Source organism: Sinocyclocheilus rhinocerous, unplaced genomic scaffold (genome assembly GCF_001515625.1).
Source record: "Sinocyclocheilus rhinocerous isolate Xijiao unplaced genomic scaffold, SAMN03320098_v1.1 scaffold314, whole genome shotgun sequence".
Lineage (NCBI taxonomy): Eukaryota > Metazoa > Chordata > Actinopteri > Cypriniformes > Cyprinidae > Sinocyclocheilus > Sinocyclocheilus rhinocerous.
This window is the reverse complement of record NW_015630021.1, coordinates 124,075-148,534: the sequence shown is the minus strand read 5'-3', so window position 1 is coordinate 148,534 and position 24,460 is coordinate 124,075. Positions and strand designations below refer to the sequence as shown.

General features: G+C 36.6%; 1 protein-coding gene across 1 annotated transcript in view; it reads right to left on the bottom strand.

Annotated features, from left to right (window-relative positions):
* The window catches only part of LOC107739487 (ephrin-A3-like), a 100,127-nt gene that overhangs the window by 5,110 nt on the left and 70,557 nt on the right, over window positions 1-24,460 (bottom strand). The window contains exons 2-3 of the mRNA XM_016551614.1: window positions 4,652-4,953; window positions 911-976 (exon numbers count right to left, since the gene is read on the bottom strand). Coding sequence (XP_016407100.1) covers window positions 911-976; window positions 4,652-4,953 — 368 coding nt within the window. The remainder of the gene's footprint in view (window positions 1-910; window positions 977-4,651; window positions 4,954-24,460) is intronic.

Sequence of the window (24,460 nt, the reverse complement as noted above, 5' to 3'; positions counted from 1 at the left end):
ATTGGCGAGCAAGAGATGTAAAGCTAAATTTCTCCAAATCTGTTTCGATGAAGAAACAAACTCATTTACATCATGGATGGCCTGAGGGTGAGTAAATTGTTAGCAAATTTTCATTTTTGGGTGAGTAATTCATTTAAACATTTATGAATGTCCGTGTATTAGATAACAAAACAACAATACAGTAAAATCACAGTAAAATGCAGAAGCTCGAACAAGTGAGGTGTGAACTCTATATTAAGGTAATAAATTAGATGCATTTTGCAACAAAAGCATGTCATAGCAGAATTTTTCTTAGTATAATAAATAAATAAAATTCTGTTTATGAACATTTGTGAAACTCACATAGGGAAAATTAAGGTAAATAATTTTTGTTTTAACTTTCAGTCTATGTATTATTTGCATTTATTCATTCATAGACTTTTTATAATACTCAAAAAAAAATGCTGCTATGGCATAGCATGCTTTTGTTTACTGCAAAAATGCATACATTTATTAGCTTAATATAGAGTTTACATTTTAAAATTGAATTCACATTTGCTTGCTATCCCTTATTTAAACACGACTCATTCAAACTTCAAAAGATAGTTATGTACAGTACGCAAACAAAGCATTTACAAAAATATACACACACATATATAACTGAGATATATCAGTGATTAATGCAATTAAACTTGTGTTGAAGAGCTGCATGAGTTATGCTATCAACGAAAGAGAGAGCAAAGAGTGACAAGAGAAACTGAAAGAGAGAGCAGGGGATGAGAGGACCTCTCCACACATGGCTCTGATCAAAGAGGCCACAGAACGTGTTCAAGCATTAATAGTTTGCTCACACACAAACACACATTAAACCCATCATCATGACCTCCTCTTGTGGTTTGCATGCTTTTTGTGTGTGTGTGATGATGCTCACCTGTAGAACAGCAGACAAACACCCGCAGTCTTAAACAGCTGTGTCCATGGTGATGGATTGGTGTAGCTGCAATAACACATGACAGCACAAACATTAACCTACTGCCACCTACTGGACAATAACATGCACTGACATCACTTTAAGGATCTGAATGTGAAACTCATTTACTACTTAAGGAACACACACACACACACACACACACACACACACACACACATGTCTGGTCAGCTATCCTTGTGGGGACTCTCCATAGGCGTAATGGTTTTTCTACTGTACAGACCGTATATTCTATTGCCCTACACCAACCCTACCCCTAAACCTACTCCTCACAGGAAACTTTCTGCATTTTTAGATTTTCAAAAAACTTAATTCTGTATGATTTATAAGCTTTTGTACCCGTGGGGACCACAATTTAGGTCCCCACCGTGACACGAGTCCCCATGAGTCTGTGTGTAGTCAGGTTTAAGTCCCCACCAGGATATATAAACCAGTACACACACACACACACACACACATTTTTATATATTTATTTTTTCTAACCCTAACTCTAACCAAAACATTTGTTTGTAGAGTGTGACTTAAATATTTGTGATTGCATTTCACATGATTAAACAAACAAAAAAGCAGTACAGCCCAAAATTAATTTTTCATGACCATTTCTGCTCTTACTCTGGCCATTACAATTTAACAAGCTGTTTTGAATACTGTACCTTTAATTCTTCCTTATTTCATATGCAAAGTTAGTCATTCTGTGGTCATTACATGAGTAGTAACCAGGTTTAGAGATTGTCTATGTATTTCAATGAACACTATTTCAAAAGAGCAAAGCAAATGCTATAGCCCCTTTAAGGTATCCAAGGCAAGGTTCCTTCTGCTGAGATAAAACCAACACTAAATAAATAACATTGATCAAAACAGATACGGTGTACGTTTATTAAATGATCCATTTCCACAAGTTGCAGATCCCATCTGTGATTGATGAATTGGCCCCAAACGAACTCCCCCGAGCTCAGACAAAGATAACGTTTCTTGTTTTCAGGTTGATAAACATATGGGCCACGTTATCATAGAAATGTTTGAGTGTGATGCCATTTTTCAATACCAAACAGTTGTCATACTATCGCTAATAACCTGCCTACAGACCGCACTAATGAAGACGACTATTAGCATTAGGTGGGACATGCATCAGAAAATCATCATTAGCAATGCTCTATTAACACTCGGTTTATAGCCTGCATTAAAAAGTTTTCAATCAAAACGGGTGCGCTGACTGCGCTCTAATTGGTAGTGATTGACCCAAATGCCAGAAAGACTGATGATCGGCAGCCGCTCGTAATGTCCATATCCCAATAGCAAGCTCCTCTGGATGGCGAAGCTGTCACTATTTGACCAACAAGGCAGTTTTGAGAGCAAATGGACTGCTGTGAGAGATGCATTTGAGCCTGTCCTTAGGAGCTTTCTTTTATTCTCAGTTGTGATTTGGTAAAATGAATGAAACATGGCTGTGTTTGAAATAACTCACTGGCTTGCTTCAAACTACCGCCTCATAACAATAAAGCCCTTTAAAGACGATCACTGGGGTTGCAAATTGTTTTCTTTTGTGTTAACTCCATCTGTATGACTTATCTGTAACCCCTGCACATAATGGTGCTAATGCAGAAAGTTCTCACTTTTTTTATTTTAACTACTTTAAAAACTCCACGACAGGAAGGGCCATGATTGGCTCAGCGGTACAATCGCCACATCATGAAAGGGAGGATCCTGTCAAGGCACTTCTGTTAACAATGCACTAAACCTCCATCTGCTCACCAGTATGCCTTTCCCTGTGTAATAACCTTTTCTGTCAGTGGAGTTTAGATAAAGTTAGCTTACTGCAACCTGGAACTTGCCAGCTAAAGAACACTTTAAAGGATTATTATGTTAAATACAAGTTAAGCTCTATGGACAGAATCTGTGGCATGCTGTCAATAACCACAGAAATAATTTTGACTTGCACCTGAGTTTGTTGACAGTAATCCATTTGTAATTGTGCAACGTTTGCCCCAGATACTTCCATTGTTAACTTGTTTTTACAAACCGAGGAGCATTTTCTGAGGTAGCGTGCCGCCAGCTTTCCATCCATGTGTTCTTATGCAAATATTGGAATGCTGCATTAAAAGTTGTGAGTGACGTGAAATATTAAGATTCTATTCTATTTGCAGAATTTGCACACAAACGTACACACTCGCTTGAGTATAATGATTATTTAGTGAGACAACAATGCTCATAAACTACAACTACAACACAATTACTGAATAAATTCCCGAATGTGTGTCAAAAACAAAAATGTGACTTTGATTCAGTCATGTGACTGATTAATTCACTGAGATAAGTATAACAGTTTAATTCACTTAGGCTAGTGTCACCTTCCAGAATGTTCTAGCATATTGTTGTTCAAGGCCTAAAGCATCTGCCAAAGATTGCTAGCAAAAATTTAATTCTTCAAAGCATGATTTATTATATTTAATGAAAGTGGTTTCCCCACTGGCTCCAATTTATATTTTTATTTTGAGCCAATTTCCCCAAAAGGGACAAGATACCAATTTTTTTTTTTTTTTTGCACAAATTAAATGTTTGACTTGGATGGACACATAGTTACTAATGTTATTAATTGAGCTTAATTTGTATTTGAAGTTAAACTTAGTAATTTTCATATGTGGGTGGCCATGTGAACATACCAGCAGGGCTACTATTATTAACTAAAACCAAAACCATAAAAATATTTTTGTTACTCAAAAAAAACAACAACAAAAAAAAGACAATTAAATTAACATTAACTGAAATAAAATAACATATAAAAAACTCCAAGCTTATTTTACTTCAGCTACTTGTCAAAGCAACATCAAGTCAATGTACCATAACAATAATGAACAAAATTACTAAATGTTTAACACAAATTAAAATAAATACTAATTCTAAATATAAAAAAAAAACTATAATAGTATCTCAATGACACTAAAATAACACTGCATTCCAGCCTCTATGAGTCGACCCACTATTTCCCCAAAAGGGACAAAATCCCAATTTTTTTTTTTTTTTTTGCACAAATTAAATGTTTGACTTGGATGGACACATAGTTACTAATGTTATTAATTGAGCTTAATTTGTATTTGAAGTTAAACTTAGTAATTTTCATATGTGGGTGGCCATGTGAACATACCAGCAGGGCTACTATTATTAACTAAAACCAAAACCATAAAACTATTTTTGTTACTCAAAAAAAAACAAAACAAAAAAAAGACAATTAAATTAACATTAACTGAAATAAAATAAAATATAAAAAACTCCAAGCTTATTTTACTTCAGCTACTTGTCAAAGCAACATCAAGTCAATGTACCATAACAATAATGAACAAAATTACTAAATGTTTAACACAAATTAAAATAAATACTAATTCTAAATATAAAAAAAAAACTATAATAGTATCTCAATGACACTAAAATAACACTGCATTCCAGCCTCTATGAGTCGACCCACTCCATGTAAAATAAAAGCTTTTATTAGGTAACTGATGTATATTTTAAATATTGTTTTTAATTATTATTCCTTTTCTTAATCAATAGAACTTTAATACATCAGTGTACTTACAATTTTTGAGGTTTGTGAGTCTGATGATTTGTAGGTGAAACCTAACAACTAAACAGACAAAATAAAATAAAAAACTGTAACAAAAATAACACTAGAAAGCAACAAATACTCACATATATAGTAGTACTCATGACCCACGTTGAATTCATAGCCTAGCGAGAAGGCGCTGTAACGCTGGAATTTCTCGGAGAACTTAATTGGCGCGTGGGGGGCGTGCGGCCGGTTGCACTCCCAGCGTTTGAAGCCCATCTGTGGGTCGCAGGTGCGGTAGCCTCGGTAACTGACCATGTAGAGAATGTACTGCTCGGCCACACCGCGCTCTAGCGCCCCCCGCTGGCTCTGGTTGTAGTGTGGACAGTAGATGTCCAGGTAGTCGTTAACACTGACCTGTACGGTGTAGCCCTCTCTCCGCAAGCTGAAAGAAAGACAGAGGAAGGAATGGGAAAAAGAGAAACAAACAAAACATTATTATAAGATTACAGTGTTTTTGCTAATCGAATGGCATCAGTGTCATATGCTTTAGATTTCCTTATGGACAGACAGAAAAAAGGAAGAAAATGGAAGATTTATCTCATTGACCTTTTTAAAACGTATAAGTCCTGTTTGAACGGAAAAGCAGTTATATTTCAATGCTTTGCCACAGCACATTAAAGGCAGAGTAAGTGATTTCTGGTAGCCAATGTTGATATTTGAAATCACCAAAACAAACACGTCCCTACCCCAAAAGGGTCTTGCCCCTATTTTGATAGCTCCGCCCCACATATACGTACGCAACCCAGGCAACGATTAGTTCTGTGAAACAAAGCAAAACCAATGTTACACCGTGTCTACGGACGTGAGCGGCGCGGCGCAACAAATCCCCGACAGAAAACTGCTGCCGGGTTCTATTTATGACGTGCTGACACACATTTCAAATGGTTTTCAACGGTCGTTTGATCGCGTCCAGTGTAGGCAGACTTTAGCTGTTGTAGACACGGTGTTACTCACCTATCGATAAGAAACAAAGCAACCTCGGCGACCGATCGCAGGCCTCCGCTCCTTGAGTTCTCTCCAGCGCTGGAAAGCTGATCCGATATTTACACGGGTCCTACTTCTTGCCTTATCGTTCCGCAGACGTTTTCCTCTTTTGTTTTTTATCCGCCATCTCTATCTTTCTGTCACTCGGCTCGTCTAATGTCCGTCCCATGCACTGAACGCGCTCTCCTCCACATCACGAGTAGACACGCCCCTTATTGCTGATTGGCTACAAGTTTGTTTTGCGATTCGGCCCGAAACAGTTTTCTAAAGTGTTTTTGAAAAATCACTTACTCTGCCTTTAAACCAGATCATTTTTCATGCTTAATGCTTGTGAGGCACTGATCAAACAACAGGGGGCAGTGTTTCACTTTGTGGCGGCCCTTCTCATTTGACTCTCTGTCTCGCACAAGCTCACACAGAAAAAAAAAACGTGCTAATACACACTTGTGCGCTTCTAGGTCAGGTCCCGCAGGAGATTATTATTCAATTACAAAACGAGGATCAGAAATGTCACCCACTCCTTCTCCATTCCTCTTCCGCTAACCCCTTTCTCCTTGGTTTCTGTGTCTTTCTTCACACTTCCTTTCTCTTTTTTACACACTTTCTGTACTACTACACATGCGAGCTGTTTTTTTTTTTTTGCTTTCTAAAATGCGCATTATTCCCGTGTCCTCTTTAAAGCTCCACTCCTTTTTTACTCACTGTATCTGCTTTTTTTGCTACAGCTTTACCCCCGTTTTTTAATCAGTGTCTTTCTTAGCCTTTTATCAGTACACAACAGATGGCAATCACATCCTTGATTAGGGCTTTCTCTCTCTCTCTCTTGCTCACACACATGCAGACTGAATGAAAGATTTTTTGGGGAGGGATGCTTCAAAGCTGCTATATTTAGGGAGAGGGAGCAGGCAAGGAGAGGAAAAGAGAAAGATAAAGGGAGAAGATGAAAGAGTGAGGAAAGATGAAATAAAAGTGCAGAAAAACAAAGGATGAGATGGGTACAGAGAGGCGCAGAATTGGGACGCTGATGTACTTGACACTCCTGAAGATGATGATTTTGAGGGGTGTGAGTGTCTGTGTGTGTGTTGGTCAGGTTTTATTTACACTGCAGGGATCAAATGTCCCCAAAAAGGAGAGTAAAAACTAAAATGTCACATTGTAAGCACCAGCCAATAGCTCCCATGAGAAAAATCGCTTCATAAAGATAGTAAAATAATGTCCCAGGATGCATCTCATAGGGTTGGTTGAGTGAATGTCCAGACAAAGACACTTAAATTTAAGAAAGGGTTGATTTGTTGAACATTTTGATTACTACATAATTCCAATCCTTCATTTGTTACTTCACAGCTGTAATGACTTTATTGTGATTTTAAAATGTGAAAAATTGCCATAATAATGATTAAAAAACTGAATGAACAGATGTGTCCACACTTTTGACTGGTAATAACAACTAGATTTGCTAACTTCCACTGAATTAGGCCTCTCTCCAAATCTCTGCCCTCTAATGGCATGTCATCAAACTGAAACACATAAAAGGCAGAGAGTGTTTCTGATCGGCTAAAAATGTTGGGTCATTCACTTGACTTGCCATTTCTCCAAGTCTAGAGCATGTTTCAGAAATAAGTGTGATTTCTCAGGACACCTATATCAGTGATATCTGTCAGGTTATAGGACAATTTATATATATATATATATATATATATATATATATACAAAGCTGTGACAAGAAATGGATTCATTGAAGACGATTCATTGAAAAGAATAAATTAGAGTCACCTCTCATTTCAAAAACTCACATGAACACTTACAGGATAGCCAAGAAAGATGTCAAGATCTCAAGAGAACAACGATTTAAATTTGCCTGTTCCTCACACAAAGCTCTCATACGACTTCAGAAGACTTGAAATATAGTGCCCAAGTCCACTTTGATGTTACTTTTGCATCCATTTTGGAACTTGAATGCTTCAGTTCCCTGTAATTACATGAAAAAGAGCAACCAGCACAAGTCTTCAAAATTGTTGCATCTTCTTCTTTTGTTGCATGTAAGAAAAAGGAAGTCTTCCAAAAAGATCTGGAACGACATGAAGGTGAGCAGATGACAGAATTTCTGGGTGAACTATCCCTTGAAATGTGTGCGTGATTGTGCAGTCGCTGCATTAAAAGTAACCTACAGTAATGTGCATGTGTCTTCCTGAACAATTACAATATGTCTCAGTATCATTGTGTCTCACATCAGCATGCGTTTATGCTCTTCAGTGTACATGCTCTATAGGTGAAGTGTTACGCAACTATGTGTCTGCCTCATGACACCCACAGACGAGAGAGAGAGAGAGAGAGAGAGAGAGAGAGAAAGAGAGAGATGGAGCGCTCCCCAGGGACGTGCACATGTATTGAAGTGTGAAAACGGAGTAATGGTTTTCCCTCTTCTTCTCTTTTCTCACTTTCCCATTTTGCTGTCTCATCATCATTCTCTTTTCAGTGGGAAGGAAAACCTTTTTAGTTAGAAGTCAAAGCGGGAGGGAGGGAGAGATAGAGAAAGTGATAGGAATAAAAGTGATAGATAGGAGCAACATATCCAGCTAATAATCGTTTCAGGTTACAATAAACAGCCGTCAGCATAAAATGCTTCAGGGGCAAAGTCTTCACACTAACCGCTAAAGAAAATCTTCAATTTACACACTTTATTCATTGAGACACGTAACAGATATATTGAAGTGGTCCCACTATCTTTTTTTTTTTTTGTATCTTTTCATTCATGTTTTATCCTTTTTAAAAATTATTTTACTTTTCATGTTTTTCCAACATATTCCTTTTGATAAAATAAAAAAAAAATTCCTGATCTTTTTTTTCTCTCTTTTTTATTTATTTAAAAGATGACATACATACACTAAAATGACATACGTAGAATGACAGAAAATTACTGCTGGCTGAACTGGAAGCTTTGTAATCTGCATTAGCATCAATGCTTCAACGTATCTTTGCACTAATAGCTGTGCCACAGTACAAACCTGGTTCCTTATTGTTGATATTTTTTACTCTGCTGTCTATGTCAGTTAAATTACACCTCAGTACACTTGCCTGACTAACAAGTACCACATACTATTACATGCTATACAACTACCAATTACAGTACATACATATTTCATACAGCTGAATGATTAGCACCTTGCCAACCTTTTAAAAATGCATTCACCACATCTAACAGCCTTTTAACAGCTCTATAAAAGTTGATAACGCTCAGATATCCATCCTGAACTATTTTGTTTAGTCCACGCCAGGCTCCACACATCATTATATGTTTTTATCACACAACTGCAGCTCTGTGCACAGTTTGCTTCTGAGCTTTAAACATTGCAAAAATGGTATCTGACGCAGTCTTGGCTGGCTATTACTGTGATGGATTCCCTGTAAAAGGTTAAAGCTATAACACAGAAAATTCACTCCCGGGGGCAATCCGCGAATGATTCACATGGGTGGATAGAGAGACAATGTGAGAGAGACAGTGAGATAGAGAGAGAGAGGGAGATTCTCAAGTATCTACCGTACATAATCTAAAGAATCCAAAAAAAGACACATCTTCAGTGATGATGGTTGAAACTTGAGAACTGCCTCTTTCTGCTAAAATGCTTTGGGTATAAAGTGAAGTGAAGTGAAGTGAAGTGACTTGACATGTAGCCAAGTATGGTGACCCATACTCGGAATTAGTGCTCTGCATTTATCCCATCCAAAGTGCACACACACAGCAGTGAACACACACACACCGTGAACACACACCAAGCCAAGCACGCTGTTCAAATTTACTTTTAACTGCACCTGTGTTTCTAAGTGTCGGCGTTCACACCTACAGCGATTTGCAGCAACAAAGTGGCCCTCAGTCATTCATTTTCAATGAGGGCTGGTGATTTGAACGATAACAGCATTGTCAATTCAGTGTGGCTGAGCATATCTGAACAGTGTTTAAGTAGAGATGCTAGTATGCAGTTACTACCAACGGTAGAAAAAAAACTTGTGACTACCAATGGGAGACCAATGCACAAGGTCCATCTTCTATCAGAAAAAGTAGTTGAGTATAGACAAAATTGAGACATTAAAAGTAATTCCACACAATTAGACACTGATAATTGGCTCGACCAATATCTGTATCAATATTTACAGTTTTCTACTAAATCAGTTCTTTAATATCAGGTCTACCAATATATGGCACTGGTGGGTCTCTAAAGAACAGTGCCTAATAATGCCATAAAACAGCTGGGCATTCAACAGGAAACAATAGAAAGAATGTAACGTTTATTTAATACATTCTAATTTAATATATTGTTTGCATAATTACTCATTTTTATAGCCTTTCATTTTCAAGTGAGAATTTCACTGCATTTCAAGCTTAATAAGTAAAAAAAAAGAGGCAAAAATAAATATGAAAATACATTTGTTCCCATTTAGATCACAAAACAACTTGGCAAAAATAATAATAATAGCAATAATAGTACACAAATAAAAACTGTTAGTAAAAATATTGGTCAACCAACAATATAGCGAGCTCATGATAAAGTCACTGTCATTGCGAATGGCACTGTCATTGTTTGGACATTGTCAGATTGGAATACAAGGACATTATTTTATTCTACATTGAATCCTTCAAAACCGCATTAACAATGCTCCACTTTAGCAGGTTAGGGTGTGTTCACACTTGTAGTTCGGTTCTCTTGGTTCGTTTGGTCCGGACCAAAAAAGAAAACGATACATTTGGTCCTGGTCCACTGAGCGTTCACACTGGCATGTTTTACAGTGTAACTAAAGGCATAGTGATACGTTCACAAGCATCTTGTCATTACTTCCTGTTTTTGGTTCGTTTATAAGTATTTGGTCCGTGTTGTGTTCATATTTCATTCGAACTGCACCAGAGTTTGTTTGGAAGCAGACCGAGACCCCATCTTTTTAGCAGTCTCAGTCCGCTTGTTTGGTGCTCACCAAGGTTCGGATGGCAGCGTTCACACTTACTCAAACGAACCGCACTAACAGAGCAATCACACCAGGGTTCATTTGAATCAAACCAAACATGACAAGTGTGAACACACCCTTAAAGAATGTCTGTGGCCACTCCATCTAGACTGCATTCACACATTATTCAGAAGACGGGGCTTTAGAGAACTGAAATAGAGCCTCATACTAGTGCTCACATTGGCCACTTAAATAAGTGAATAAGTATAGTTTCCCGATAATACCACCCACTGAACAGACTGAAAGTGTATGTATGTGAACTTTTCATATTTGTTTGTGTGGACGATAACTCGGGTTTCTAATCTCGACACGGTTCATTCTAAAGAAATGGATGCAGAGCTTTTCATAGACCATGGAAATACACATCTCCCACCCTCAACCTCTTCACTTTTTTCCTCTTAGTGAGACTGAAAAGATCTGTGAGACAGCTTTTCAATAGGACGCATTTCACTTTATATCCAGATGATTTTGTATCTTGTATTTATTTTGAAAAAGAATGTAAAGCATCTTATGCTGAACGGTGGATTTCTATGAAGAATGGAAAAAGAAATCTTGTATAAGCACATATATATAAATAACAAACATCTCATGTACACATAAATCAATATAATACCAATTCTTGTAGACTAGAGATGTCATTATGAGAACAATTACATGCTAATCAATTGAATCAAACATTTATACGTTTCTAAATTATTTATGCTTGAGAGACATCTCATCCCCAGCTGAGCTATTACAGTAGCGCACATACACGCGTCGCTCTCCAAGAGCTTTATTTGGCAGACAAATTACAGTAGACCCACTTGTGTCTGTTCAAAGAGCATAGAGTGAGCAGCGCTGTCTTTGAAGTGAACAATGCGATGGGGAGCCGCCACTCTCTTCAGGAAGTCTTAACACACAGAGTGTTAGCTCTCACTCTCCTCTTCTCTTTTAGAATGAGACAGGTGGGGATAGAGAGACAGAGAGACTGCCTGATTTCATATGTTAAAGACAAGGTGTTATGATGATGCTAACCTCTGGCTCCTGAACAATGTGATTGCTAGGAATGCACTAATATTGAAATATTGTTTTCATGCTACGCCAGATATGAAATAAATGTAAAAATAAAACACACACAAAAGAAAATAATTTTAAATGCTACATTTTATATTATTATAAAGTGTGAAAATTGGATATTCATTTTGAAATTTGCTGAAATTACATTAAATTGTTAGTAGTTTCAAAAATGATAGATTTACAGATTTAAAGACTATGTGAGCATTAGATGCAGGGAAAATTAAAATGCATAATTAAATAGTCAATATAGACCTCTAATATTAGCAGATAACCATTGTCATTTCAATATATTGTGCATCCCTATTGACTGTCAAAGTCACACTGGAGGTTGTTAGCCATATTTTACTCCAAATGAAAAGAATTCCCATATAAATAAATGCGTTAAACGAATGAATACATAAATGTAATAAACAAACAAACAAGGAAATGAGGAAATGTGCATAATTTTCATTAAAATAAAGTCACAATGGACAATATAATCTCTTTTTTTCTTCTTCTAATTATGCGACCTGGTTTTGTTTTTTAGTGAGATTCACCTATAAATAAATAATTGAATTTCACACTCATTTACAGCCATGGCCTATTGATCGACACATCCTCATGAAATATTAAGTCTTGGTGGTCACGTGGGAGAAGCAGATTCTATATCTTCAAAAATCTTTTCTATATCTTCACCTCTTTAAGTCAATAAGTGGGAAAATGCCAAAAACCTGTTTAAAAATTCTGCTTAATGACACCAGCGGCACAGAAATTTCACACTTGACCTTTAAGAGAGTGTTTAAAACTACAGATTAACATGATTTAAACTAATGCAAAGTAATTAACATATCTAATGTGCTTATCCACGGTAAATGTCTTTGCTCATGCACACACACACACACACACACACACACAAACCCACAAACACAAACCCACTCTTCCACGAATGGGAGCGTCATTGTAAGGCCTCTATCCTCCATTAATATTTGATTGTATCATAAAAATAACCAACCTTTTAAAATAACTGTTCAAACACCCCTGAGCCAGAGCAGCCAACCAGAAAGCTTGAGTAATTATTGACACTTTGTACACAATAACACAGGCGCATGCATATGCGCATACACGGGTCTGCCTGAGCATGAGTGCATGAGGGCAGGACACAGCGGCTACTACTGCACCAAATAAATTAAAAATTTACAACCATCTCCAACTCCCTCTCGTCACCTCCCTCTCTCTCAGCTCTGGAGAGAATGTACATCTAACTTATATAACTCCCATTACATCAACCTGTCTCCCAAAGGCTTTCTGGGAATAGAGGTGGGATCTGTCTGCTGGAAAGATGGTGCTATCAGGTTCACATCAAATAAGGCCCCCATCAGAAGGTCAGTGTCCTTCAAGCGAGGAGAGACGGGTAGAGGCTATTTGTTTTAATGGCTCTTCAGAGGTAAGAAATGTCAGAGTGTGCAACTGTTCCTCTTAGTTTCGAGCTAAACTGGTAATGGCGCTGTAAATTAGCCAGGTTTTGAAAACTAGACACCCACAACTTTGAAATTACGGGGTGTTTTTGGCTACCTTGCAACTAGGTTGCTTGAGATGCGAGGCTTCTGAAGACCCTGTGAAATCAAATGAGAGTATCCTAGTTTGATTGCAGTGTTGCAGTTAAATGCGAATCCTGTCCTATTATCGCAGATTTCTTTGGACGTATTGGGACACCATCCAGGGATACTTTGTTTTACATATCCCTGAGGATTTATTTGCTCTCTCTGCAAGCTAACTAAGCCGTGGCATAACTAGGTTTCATGCCAAAAGTTAAGTGTGTGATAGAAAATACCATGGAGAGACAAATGCAGTTAGTATGTGTGCTTTAGATTTAAAAGATAAAATTTAGATGTAGGATTTAGAAATTAAGTTTATTTCTGTAACTGTATATCTCATCATTGCAATTTTATTTCTCAAAATTAAGACATTCCCATAGTTTCAACTTTCACAATGTGACTGTATATACAATTATTTATACACTCTCATTCACAAGTTTGAAGTCAGTAAGATTTTTTTGATGTTTTTGAAAGAAGTCTCTTCTGCTCACCAAGGCTGCATTTATTTGATCAAAAATATTGTAAAAACAGAAACATTGTGAAATACTATTACAATTTAAAAATGTCATTTATTACTGTTATGGCAAAGTTGAATTTTCAGCATCATTACTCCAGTCTTCAGTGTCACATGATCCTTCAGAAATCATTCTAATATGCTGATTTGATGCGCAAGAAACATTTCTAAATGGTTGTGCTGCTTAATATTTTTGTGGAAAAAGTGATACATTTTTTTCAGAATTCTTTGATGAATAGAAAGTTAAAAAGAACAGAATTTATTTGAAATAGTGTTTTGAAAAATCACCTTTGATCAATTTAACGCTTGCTTGTTGAATTAAAATATTAATTTGTAAAAACAAAAAAAAACAAAAAACTTACTGATCTCAAGCTTTTGAACAGTAGTGTATATACATAATATTTTTACTTCACTATTGCAACTTTATTTCTTTTAAATTTAATTTAATTGTAGTTGTGATTTGATCTCTAAATTTTGACTTCATATCTAAAAATTAAGACTTTTTTTCACAACTGCACCTTGATAGCCTATAGCTTTTTTGTGACTATATATGTATATATCTTACACAATGTGACTTCATGTTATATTTTAAACTTTCTCTCACAATCACTATTATTCTATTCACTCTGGAGGTATACATAGTCTTCCATAGTTTCCTCTCTATAGTTGACAAAAAGTGACAAGATTTTAGAATAAAACACTTCGGCAAGAATTTGCATTTGACAAGCAAGCCTCATTTCTGCCAGAACAAAACTGAAGAAACAAACGCAAACAGAAGACAGGCGGAATCCCTTCGTATTACATTTGTGATGATTAATGTAACATATTGCTTTCCTGTGTCGATGTGTGTGAGTGGGAGTCGACAGTGAATCCTCGTCTGGTGTGCTGTCATCCACCCACACCCTAAGGGGAACCTCAGGGGCCGGAGCGTTACTTGCCAGGACATTAGCACTAGGATTTCGCAATGAATCAAGCTAAACCATAAATGGCCCATAAATTCAGTGACTACTGAAAGTAAATCTCGTTGCTCGCATGGGCCATTATATACGAGCAGCTGCAGCAATGCGCATTATGTTTGTTTGCTCGTGGCAAATGACTGCCGCCCCCTGAGCGCATACGTTCACATCAAACAGCGGCCTCAGTGCACGCTGGGCGTTTGGGATATATTTTGATGACAATTAGACTTTGAGAAAGCGTGCATGCTCCTGTGTGTATAGACATTTATATATACACACACACACCCTAGAATCCAGCAAATGGGTTATTAGCTCAGAAGCCAATAGAAACCCCACAGCAATTCGAGTTCAGTCTCTGCTCAAGGGCTAATCAGCGGGTAACTCCAGTAGCAAAAGCCTTGCTAGAGACCCTTGAGAAGCACATGAGCGGTTCCTGTCTGTTTGAGTGAAGAACCGTGAGCCACAGGGTTATAATCACACGGGTGACATTCCACACAGAAACGCATGTAATCCGGTTGCTTTGTGTTTATGTGGCTGCCTCTGAAACACTGTATCAGGCAGGAAGACATAAATCAAGGTGCTAGTGGGTTGTTCAGTTAGTGTTGTGCTTGGCTTAGTGTCTTCATAAAAAAAAAAAACCCTCATCTGTCTGCTCAGCTCCACTGTCGGGATGTTGATTTGGGTGTCTGTGCAAGTCTAACATCATCTGCTTGAATTTAAAGAGATAGTTCACTCAAAAATAAGCATTCTGTCATCATTTACTCACCCTCATGTGGTTCCAAACCTGTATGACTTTTGTTCTTTCGTGGAAGGTCAGAGGCAGCAGACAAGCAAAAACATATTTGTGTTGTAAGAAGTAAATCATACAGGTTTGGAAACCAATGAGGGTGAGTAAATAATTTTTTGAGGGCAAATTAGATGTGTTCATTACTTAATGCTACAGTATAAACTACAAACACACAAAGAAATTAAAAGAAAAATGAAATAAAAATGAGAAAAATATTTTTAGATATGGTGCACAAATTCACTTCCTGCTAGTTTCTTTCTTTTCCCTGGCACAGCTGTTTCTTACCCTTTTCACTTTTGCACAAAAGAACAAACGATAATCCTTACATGCTACACAAACACACACACACACACACACACACACACACAACGTGTGAAAGCATCGTTAGCTCATCTAATCAGTGTTAATTACTCTACTTCCCAATAGTCCCACCTGTCAAACAATAGTTTTGTTCAAAAACCTAATGAGCTGCCTACCTAGACAACATCATAGCGTTCACGACGTAAAGGCTGTTCCAAAATCATTTTAAATGGCACAACCTAAGACAGTGGTACTCAACTGGTTTTGACATCCACATTAGTTAAATAATGGCTTTCAAGTTCAGTTCTTTTCCTCATCCAGTTACTATCACTTTGTCTCTGTACTGTCAAATAAAATTATAAAAAAATAAAAATAAAAAAATAAAAATTATATGTCCTTCTGGTGTTAGAATATTTTGAAGTTTACATTGGTTCCACTAATATACCTGTTGCTGTTTTCACTGACCATAAGCCACTCACATTTTTGTCCTTTATGTATAACAACAACCAGCATCTCATGAACTGGTCGTTGTTTGGTCTGTATAACAAAGATTTTTCATAAGAAAGGTGCAGAAAACGGTGTGGCTGATGCAATTTCTCAATTTTATTTAATCTGCTTTGTGTGTATGTGTGTTTTTTTTTGTATGTATATATATATATATATACATTTAATGTGTGTATGTGTATGTATATACACACATATTTATATCTTATATCTATTCATTTTCTATTTGGCCAGAATGTAAGACAGCATTACATACATTCATGATGAAGCAATTCCAAAATGCACTGTGAGTTTAATGGAAAAAATAATTCAAGATGGTAGACAAAGAGTATGTTAAAAAATTAAATTTCAAAACTATGACAAAAAAATTGACTTTCACTCCACATTTATGTTTATAAGAGTATCATGCTGTTAGCTACAGCTACTGTATAGCAGCATTTAACTATAAAACAAACAAAAGGAATAAATTGTGAGTCGAGTCTCCATTGTGCTTTACATGAGGAGCACTATTTGTGTGCTGACTTGCTGCCTATGTAGAGCGTTCCAATTCAGTCACTTATGAGCAGGCCCTCAGCCCACTCAGCAGAAATAGAACAGCCATTGTTTACGGAATGGAATATTTAGTATAATTATGTTATACCTTCATCTACCAATAAGACTCAAGTGCAACTGGCTTTATTTAACAAATTTTTCTCAAGGGGGGGAGGGGACAGAAAAAGTCACCAACTTCCATCGGTGCCTACTTATGAGATTTCATTTTAGTTGGATGCTTCCCTAAAAGACAGCTGCCTATGTACTGTAGATAGTAGACAGCAAGGTAGCTCACTAGGTTTTGGAACAGAGCTAATGAGACCAAGCCAAAGAAAGAGGGGTGTTGTGTTTGCCTCTGGCTACACTGATATATACATAGGTGTTCGTTCCAGCCACAGGAAGCAGTTTTTTTCTTTAGTGTTTGTATATTTCTGAGAGTTGGCATGCAGGTTAACCTTTCCCGTTCTCTCACTTTATGTGTGTGTGTGAGCCTGCAGTCGACGCTCAATCGGTGGGACCTGCAGAATGTGAAATAGTCATCTAAAAATACCCAGACTGCCCAGTGTGCACTGAGGCTACTATGGTTTGATGTGCCTAATCTCCCTTTCCTAATTCCGCTATACTGTTTCTCAAAGAGAGCGATAGAGAGAGAGAGGCGCTGACCCGGTCCAACACAGCCATCTCATTACACCGGGGAATACGGTACACAGTGAAGGGACAGGGTGAGAGAGAGAGAGAGAGAGAGCGAGAGACAAAGAGAGGACGAGAGAGATACAGGAACACAGGGAAACAGCAACTGGGAAAAGACAGAAGGGGGAAGATGAAGGGATTCAGAGATAAGCCCAGGGATGGATGGAAATGAGGAAGTCAGGGGTAAAAAATAGCTGTGTGTGTCCAGATATGGACAAAACGAAAGGAAAGGTGAGGAAAACTGGATGAGAGAAAAAGGAGAAAAGTGAAAGATAACGGTCCTGTTTAGATACTGTTTAAACACAGCAAAGCTGCAGGAACAGGAAAGGGAATTCCAGAAAAGGTTCACCAGCCTCTACTCCATGACCAAAGCTAACATTGTATTAAACATAGATGCAAAAATGTATAACTGTTTGAATTCCAGATATTACAAATTTATTTGTAAAGCACACTTTTTGATGAATTTTTGATGAATTTGATGAAATAATAAAGAAGAAAAAGAAGAAAAAAACAAGAAAAAGTTTAATATGTATCATTAAAAAAAATCAATAACAAATAATAAATTTAAAAATGTTTTGAATCAGCAAGATTTTTTTGAAAGAAGTGTCATACTCACCAAGGCTGTATTTATTTGAACAAAAATAAAGTAAAAACTGTAATATTAGGAAATATTGTTGCAATTTAAAATAACTAATAAATAAATAATTAAAATAATTAATAAATAAATATATTTATTTAATATACTTTAAAACATCATTTATTCCTGTGATAAAGCTGACTTTTCAGCAGGCATTACTCAAGTCAGTGTCACATGATCCTTCAGAAATCAATCTAATATGCTGAGTTTGTACTCAGGGACATTTTTAATTTATACAAGAAACATATAATTATCATTCATATCATATAATTATTTTTTTTATTTTCAATATGATTTTAATTTTTTCCACTATACATTGCAGAATAAAAAGTTTGGTAACACTTTAAGTGAAAGTGACGTGACGTGTAGCTAAGTATGGTGTCCCATACTCTGAATTTGTGCTCTGCATTTAACCCATCCAAGTGCACACACATAGCAGTGAGTAGTGTACACACACACACCGCAAACACACACCTGGAGCAGTGGGCAGCCATATTGCTCCGGTGCCTGGGGAGCTGTTGGGGGTTTGGTGCCTTGCTCAAGGGTCTCACCTCAGTTGTGGTATTGAGGGTGGAAGAGAGCGCTGATCATCTACCCCACCTACAATCCCTGCCAGTACCGAGACTCGAACCCGCGACCTTTGGGTTACAAATCCGACTTGTAATCATAACATTTATAATACTTATCTATTCATTGTTATACCTTTAGAAAATACAATGCATTATTAAAACACGAGACAAACAAACCATTCAAATATTATAATGCATTTTAACTTTGGTTACAGTAATTTATGAAAAGATATAACAGCATCACAATGAACATTATGAATGCCTATACATAAAGGCTTTAAGTAAAATGTTACAGAGAGTTCAAAAGAACAGTATTTATTTGAAATAGTATCAATTTAAGGCACCCTTCTTCCATAAATGTATTTAAGTATTGAACGGTAACCAGGGAAAGTGACACATAAGAGAAGGCAATGATTCTGTCAAAGGGTCAGCGCTCAACGATGTTCAGAATCGGTCCACAAAGCAGCTTGGCCATACAGGTGGAATCGGTCGGACTAAACATTTTGAGAATCGAGAACTCATTCACTCAGACCTCAGTGGGCTTTCGCCCACAATTCAATATAAACCAAAAGCCTGTCAGAGAGCCGGTTTTGAAGGTGAAAACACTTCTTGTAAACAAAAGCTGCATCTCTCCTGTCAGGGAGTAGGTTTACAACGACCACTTTGCTTGTAGAAATGCTGCATCGGCACATCAATAGTCAGTTGGGCATGGAGTGAGGGTTGTTTTAAGTTAGAAGGGACAACAAAAGAGACAAAGACTGTGCAGAAGAGTGAAGTGAGAAAGGATGAGAACAGAAAGCACAAAGACAGAGAGAGTGAGAGTGAGGAGGTGAATGTTAATAATGAACGTGTGTGCTATGTAATAGCCATGACCTTCACCAAGATGAGAGTCTGAGAGGTCCTACCAGCATGGCGAGATCTTCGCTGCTGGTGTATGGAGTGGTTAGTATTGCAGAGAGGGAGAAAGGAATGGAAGGAGCGAGAGGCAAAGAAACCAGATCTACTCCTGTGTGCAGGAGGGTGTATGAAGTCTAAAGGCACTGATGTATGCAGAGTCACCCCCTGTTTGAGGTTACGTGTCTTACATTAGATAACACCCATCCATTTTAATGCATGCGGGGGAGGGAAGGAAAGCTCTGAGTCTGTATATTGAAACATTAAAACTGAAACGCAGTGAAATGTAACACACTAAATGCTGCGAGCTGGACAGCATGTAATTTATCTCCAGTATCATGCTGTTTTCTTGCTTACAAATTTAATTGGTCAAGATCAGCCTTATGACACTTCATGTTTCAAACTGTTTATGGTCCAAAAGTCACACTCGATGAGTATCAAACGTGAATGGAAATTGACTTTGGCGAATAAAGCAATTTCCAGCCAGCGGGAATATAAAAATAACGGTTTATTTATCATTTTTTAAATCTGACATCAACGTTGACAAATCACAACAAAGATACAAATGTAAACTGCGGTGATTGACATAACACATTTCATCGTTGTTTAGCAAAGTACAGAAAAAGTTAGTTTGTAGTGCTGTCAAACGATTAATCGCGATTAATCGCATCCAAAATAAAAGTTTTTGTTTGCATAATATATGTGTGTGTTCTGTGTATATTTATTATGTATATATAAATACACACACATACAGCATATATTTTGAAAATATTTACATGTATTTACATGCCTATATTTATATTCATATAATTTATATTATAAATAAATATATTTAATATATAAACATACAATTTTTCTGAAATATATACATGTGTGTGTATTTATATATACATAAATATACACAGCACATACATATATTATGTAAACAAAAACTTTTATTTTGGATGCGATTAATCGCGATTAATCGTTTGACAGCACTATTATTTTGGCATGTTGTCACAAAAGGTCAATGTGTTTAATGAACTGCATATTTTTCAAGGGCATAATAATAATAATGGTGGAAATAAAGCCCCTTTTTTTTTTTTTTTTTTACCTCAAAATGCAAATAACAAATGCCTTTATTTCAACTTCTCATAACTCTAACTTATCCTTGTATTAGTGTGTGTGTGTATGTGGGTAATTATTAATTTATGTCTGTCAAATGCAACTTTTTTTGGTTCCAATTTAAAAAGTTGCAATTGTCAGATATAAATAAGGCAAAAGTAGGCTTCTATACTTTAATATCTTATTTTTGTAGCCAAAACTTTATGCTACGTATGTATATATGCTACGCACTGTATCTGTCCTGAGAAACATTCACTGGAATTAAAGTGTGACAACTTACCCCGGCTTCCCCTATAAAGGGCAATTGGAGGTTAAATGATTCAAAAATACTTTCATATAATCAGAAAAGGTGTGATTTGGACGGATATGGTGGCGATCTGGAGTCCATGCTGTGCTGAACTGTACTCGGTCTTGGCCGACCTCATTCAAACCTAGTTCTCACTTCCAAGTCAGTCAAAGGATTAAAAAAAAAAAGAACTGGATCCATGAAGGGAAGTGATGGCGATTTGCATTTTCCAGGTGTGCAGATACAATGGGAAATGATTGTTTGCTAATTTAGATGAGGAAAGCAATGGGGCTGTTTGTGATGAGCTGAGTGAATGGGAGCAGCTGCCCAGCCGAGCGGACGGCATCTGTGCCAGCAGACGCGCTAACGCCAGGTTTTTACAGAGCTTCATAACCGTGTGATTGTGAGGACAGAACACTGAAAGTCACTACCATTTTAGGAAGATGATATTCAAGTGCTTATATCCATTTATGTACCAAAATGGCATTCCAGATATGAAGCGATTGATACGAATAGTCACAAAAACTTACTTGCGATTTGTCGATGGGCCTTATTAGTACCTCTTCTTCCAAACTCTCATTATATTCACACATCAAGCAGTGGAATAGTGCACTAATACTGAAATATGCTTCTCATTCCCTAATGTACCATAATACATGTCACAGAGGGTGTATGTTTGTTATTGTTTTTCATCAACTGTGAATGGCTTTTTAATACAACATTTTTTTCTGCACTCCAAGCCTTATTACGGAGTATTACCTCTACAGAAAAACAGGCATCACGTAATTTATTAAGGTGAGTGCCCCTCTTTTCTGAAACAAATTGAGAGTAATGTAAACCAGCGCTTTATTTAATTGCTTTGTGCTGGGTGCCGGTATCTGTATTTGAGCTCCATCGACTGCAAGAAAATTACTAGAATGTTTCTGTATTATTATTTTTAAAGCAATAGTTCATCTTAAAATGAAATTTCAACCAGTATTTACTCACCATTATGTTATTCCAAAACTGTATGATTTTCCTCTGCAGAATAAAAATTAGATCATTTGAGGAACCTACACGCAGGTCTTTTCAGTATAACAACAATTCATAGTGATCATGGCTGTTAATTAAAAAAATTATAAAAACTATTAAAATAACTAATTAAGAACCATAAATGTACTGAATATGACAATATTATATTCCTGTAGGCACCTTTGAAGTCATGAGGAAAAGACTTTACTTGAAGTAATTATTCCAACGAGGTCAACAGGTTCAGTGAAAAGAACTGGCTCAAAAGAATGATTCACTCACTGATCCAGTTCTTGAGTTCGACTCGTTGACTCAATTACAGTGGTACGTAGTTACTTGGTCACAATTTTAGTCTGTTCCTCACACAAAGACTTCTATTTTAGAGCATGAGTCTTACCACTGTTATGGTGCTTTAGTGTCTTGCCATTATGCTGCATTGTTATTCTTAAAAAAATGATCCTATTGTGATACATAGAAAAAACAACAACAACATATAGGTTTTGAACAACATGTGAGTAAATAATCACTGAATCTTCTTCTTTTGTTTTGGTAAACTATTCCTTTACACATGGCACTCACACATGCTGTGAAAAGACACCCACACTCTCTCTTAGCACTTAATTCATTGGTCATTGCTGGCTCAGTGTTTGACAGCTGTCACCCTTCCCTTCAGGTGCATCAAAACGCACCAGAGGACGAGAGAGAGAGAATGAATGACAGGGATATGGAGAAACGAAGGATGCAGAGAGGTGTGCATATGCAGCTGGAGGGATGAAGATAGAGGAGGAGGAGGTGGAGAGAGAGGAGAGATCTCTCCCAGGCCCAGGCCTCTCTGTCACTCCATGCGGTCACCTCTCCGCCCTCTTGTTTTCTTCATCCTTCCATCCTGTACCAGTAACCTTCACCAGGAGGCCACAGCAGAAATGATGAATGGAATCAGAGACAGGAGAGAGGACAAAGATTAGGGTGAGAGAGACAGATGAAAAATTACAAACACATGGGGTGAAAAACAGAAAGAGAGAGAACAAGAAAGAGCAGGAGAAAGCTGAACATAGGGTCCAAAATAAACAGTTTTATGAAAACAAAATGAATTATATAAAAAGATAAAAATATGAATATACATAAAATACACACACACACACACACACACATATATATATATATATATATATATACACACATTTATATATGTATATTTTTTGCATATTTTTTACACACACACTATATTCAGAAACACAAACACATATGTATATACATACAAAAAATGTTATACAAAAAAATAACTTATTTAATTTAATTTGCACTTCAAGATGTGTATGTCGTCTCTTTTCATGTTAGAATAATACATTTCATGACCAATTTTTTTTGTACACACATTTCATTAGGCTTGTATTTATTGAATGCAACATTTCATTATGTATTTTGTGAACATTATGTAATTATTTTGTGATACTATTATGTGCTTTATTTTATTTCAAGGTGCATTTAATTTGGCATTCCATGACATTCTCCTTTTAAGAATCTCCTGAAGATGATACATGAAAAAAAAAGTTTTTCTTGCTAACATTACATTGTATTTTTATTTATAATATTTTCATTTGCAACATTTTACAGCATACTTTACGGTTTCATTATATATTTAATTTAGTCTGTTAAATCACTCCATACCATGTTTATGAGTGTGTGTGTATATATATATATATATGTAAAATAATTTTTATATTTATGTTTTTTTCTTTCAACTCGCTATTGGCAAAGGTAGACAATTTGGACCCCAACTGAACAAGACGAAAAAGAAAAAAGTTTGAAAGTTGAAAAAAAGAGCGTCAGAAATAGAGAGACAAGAAAAATATGGGAAAAGAGTATAAGGTGTAATGAGATGGGAAGAAGGGGTGAGAGGGCAGAGGGTGAAAGAGAAGATATATAGAGGGAGAGAGAGAGAGTGAAGGTGACTGAGACAGTGAAGGGTGATTCTCCATGAGCTTGGTGGACAGGTGATCATGACCAACACAAGATAATACCACTCTCACACACAGCATGCCCTCTGTGCTTCTGCTTCCTCACACGGAGAACAATTTTGGCTTTAAAGGAATAGTTCACCTCAAAATGAAATCTCTGTCGATCCAAACCCACACGACTTTCTTCTGTGGAACCCTTTAGATGATATTAGAGAGAATATTCATGCAACTTTCTTTTCATACAATGAAAAGTGAGCCGAGACAGGCACTGTTGAATGGCAAAAAAGCACTATACCATTTTCCACACTCTAGATAATATTGGCATTCCCTTTTTCTTTCAAGGGTCATATTTCACTCCAAAAACCATGAAACATTTTTTAAGACCATTCAGAATTTATTTTCATAAAAAAAGTCAAAATTTAAAAAAATTTGCATTCTCATTACTACAATGGAATAAAATAAAAATAATCTGATGAAAACAAGACTTAATATTAACTTAAGACTTAAATAAATTTTATATATATATATATATATATATATAT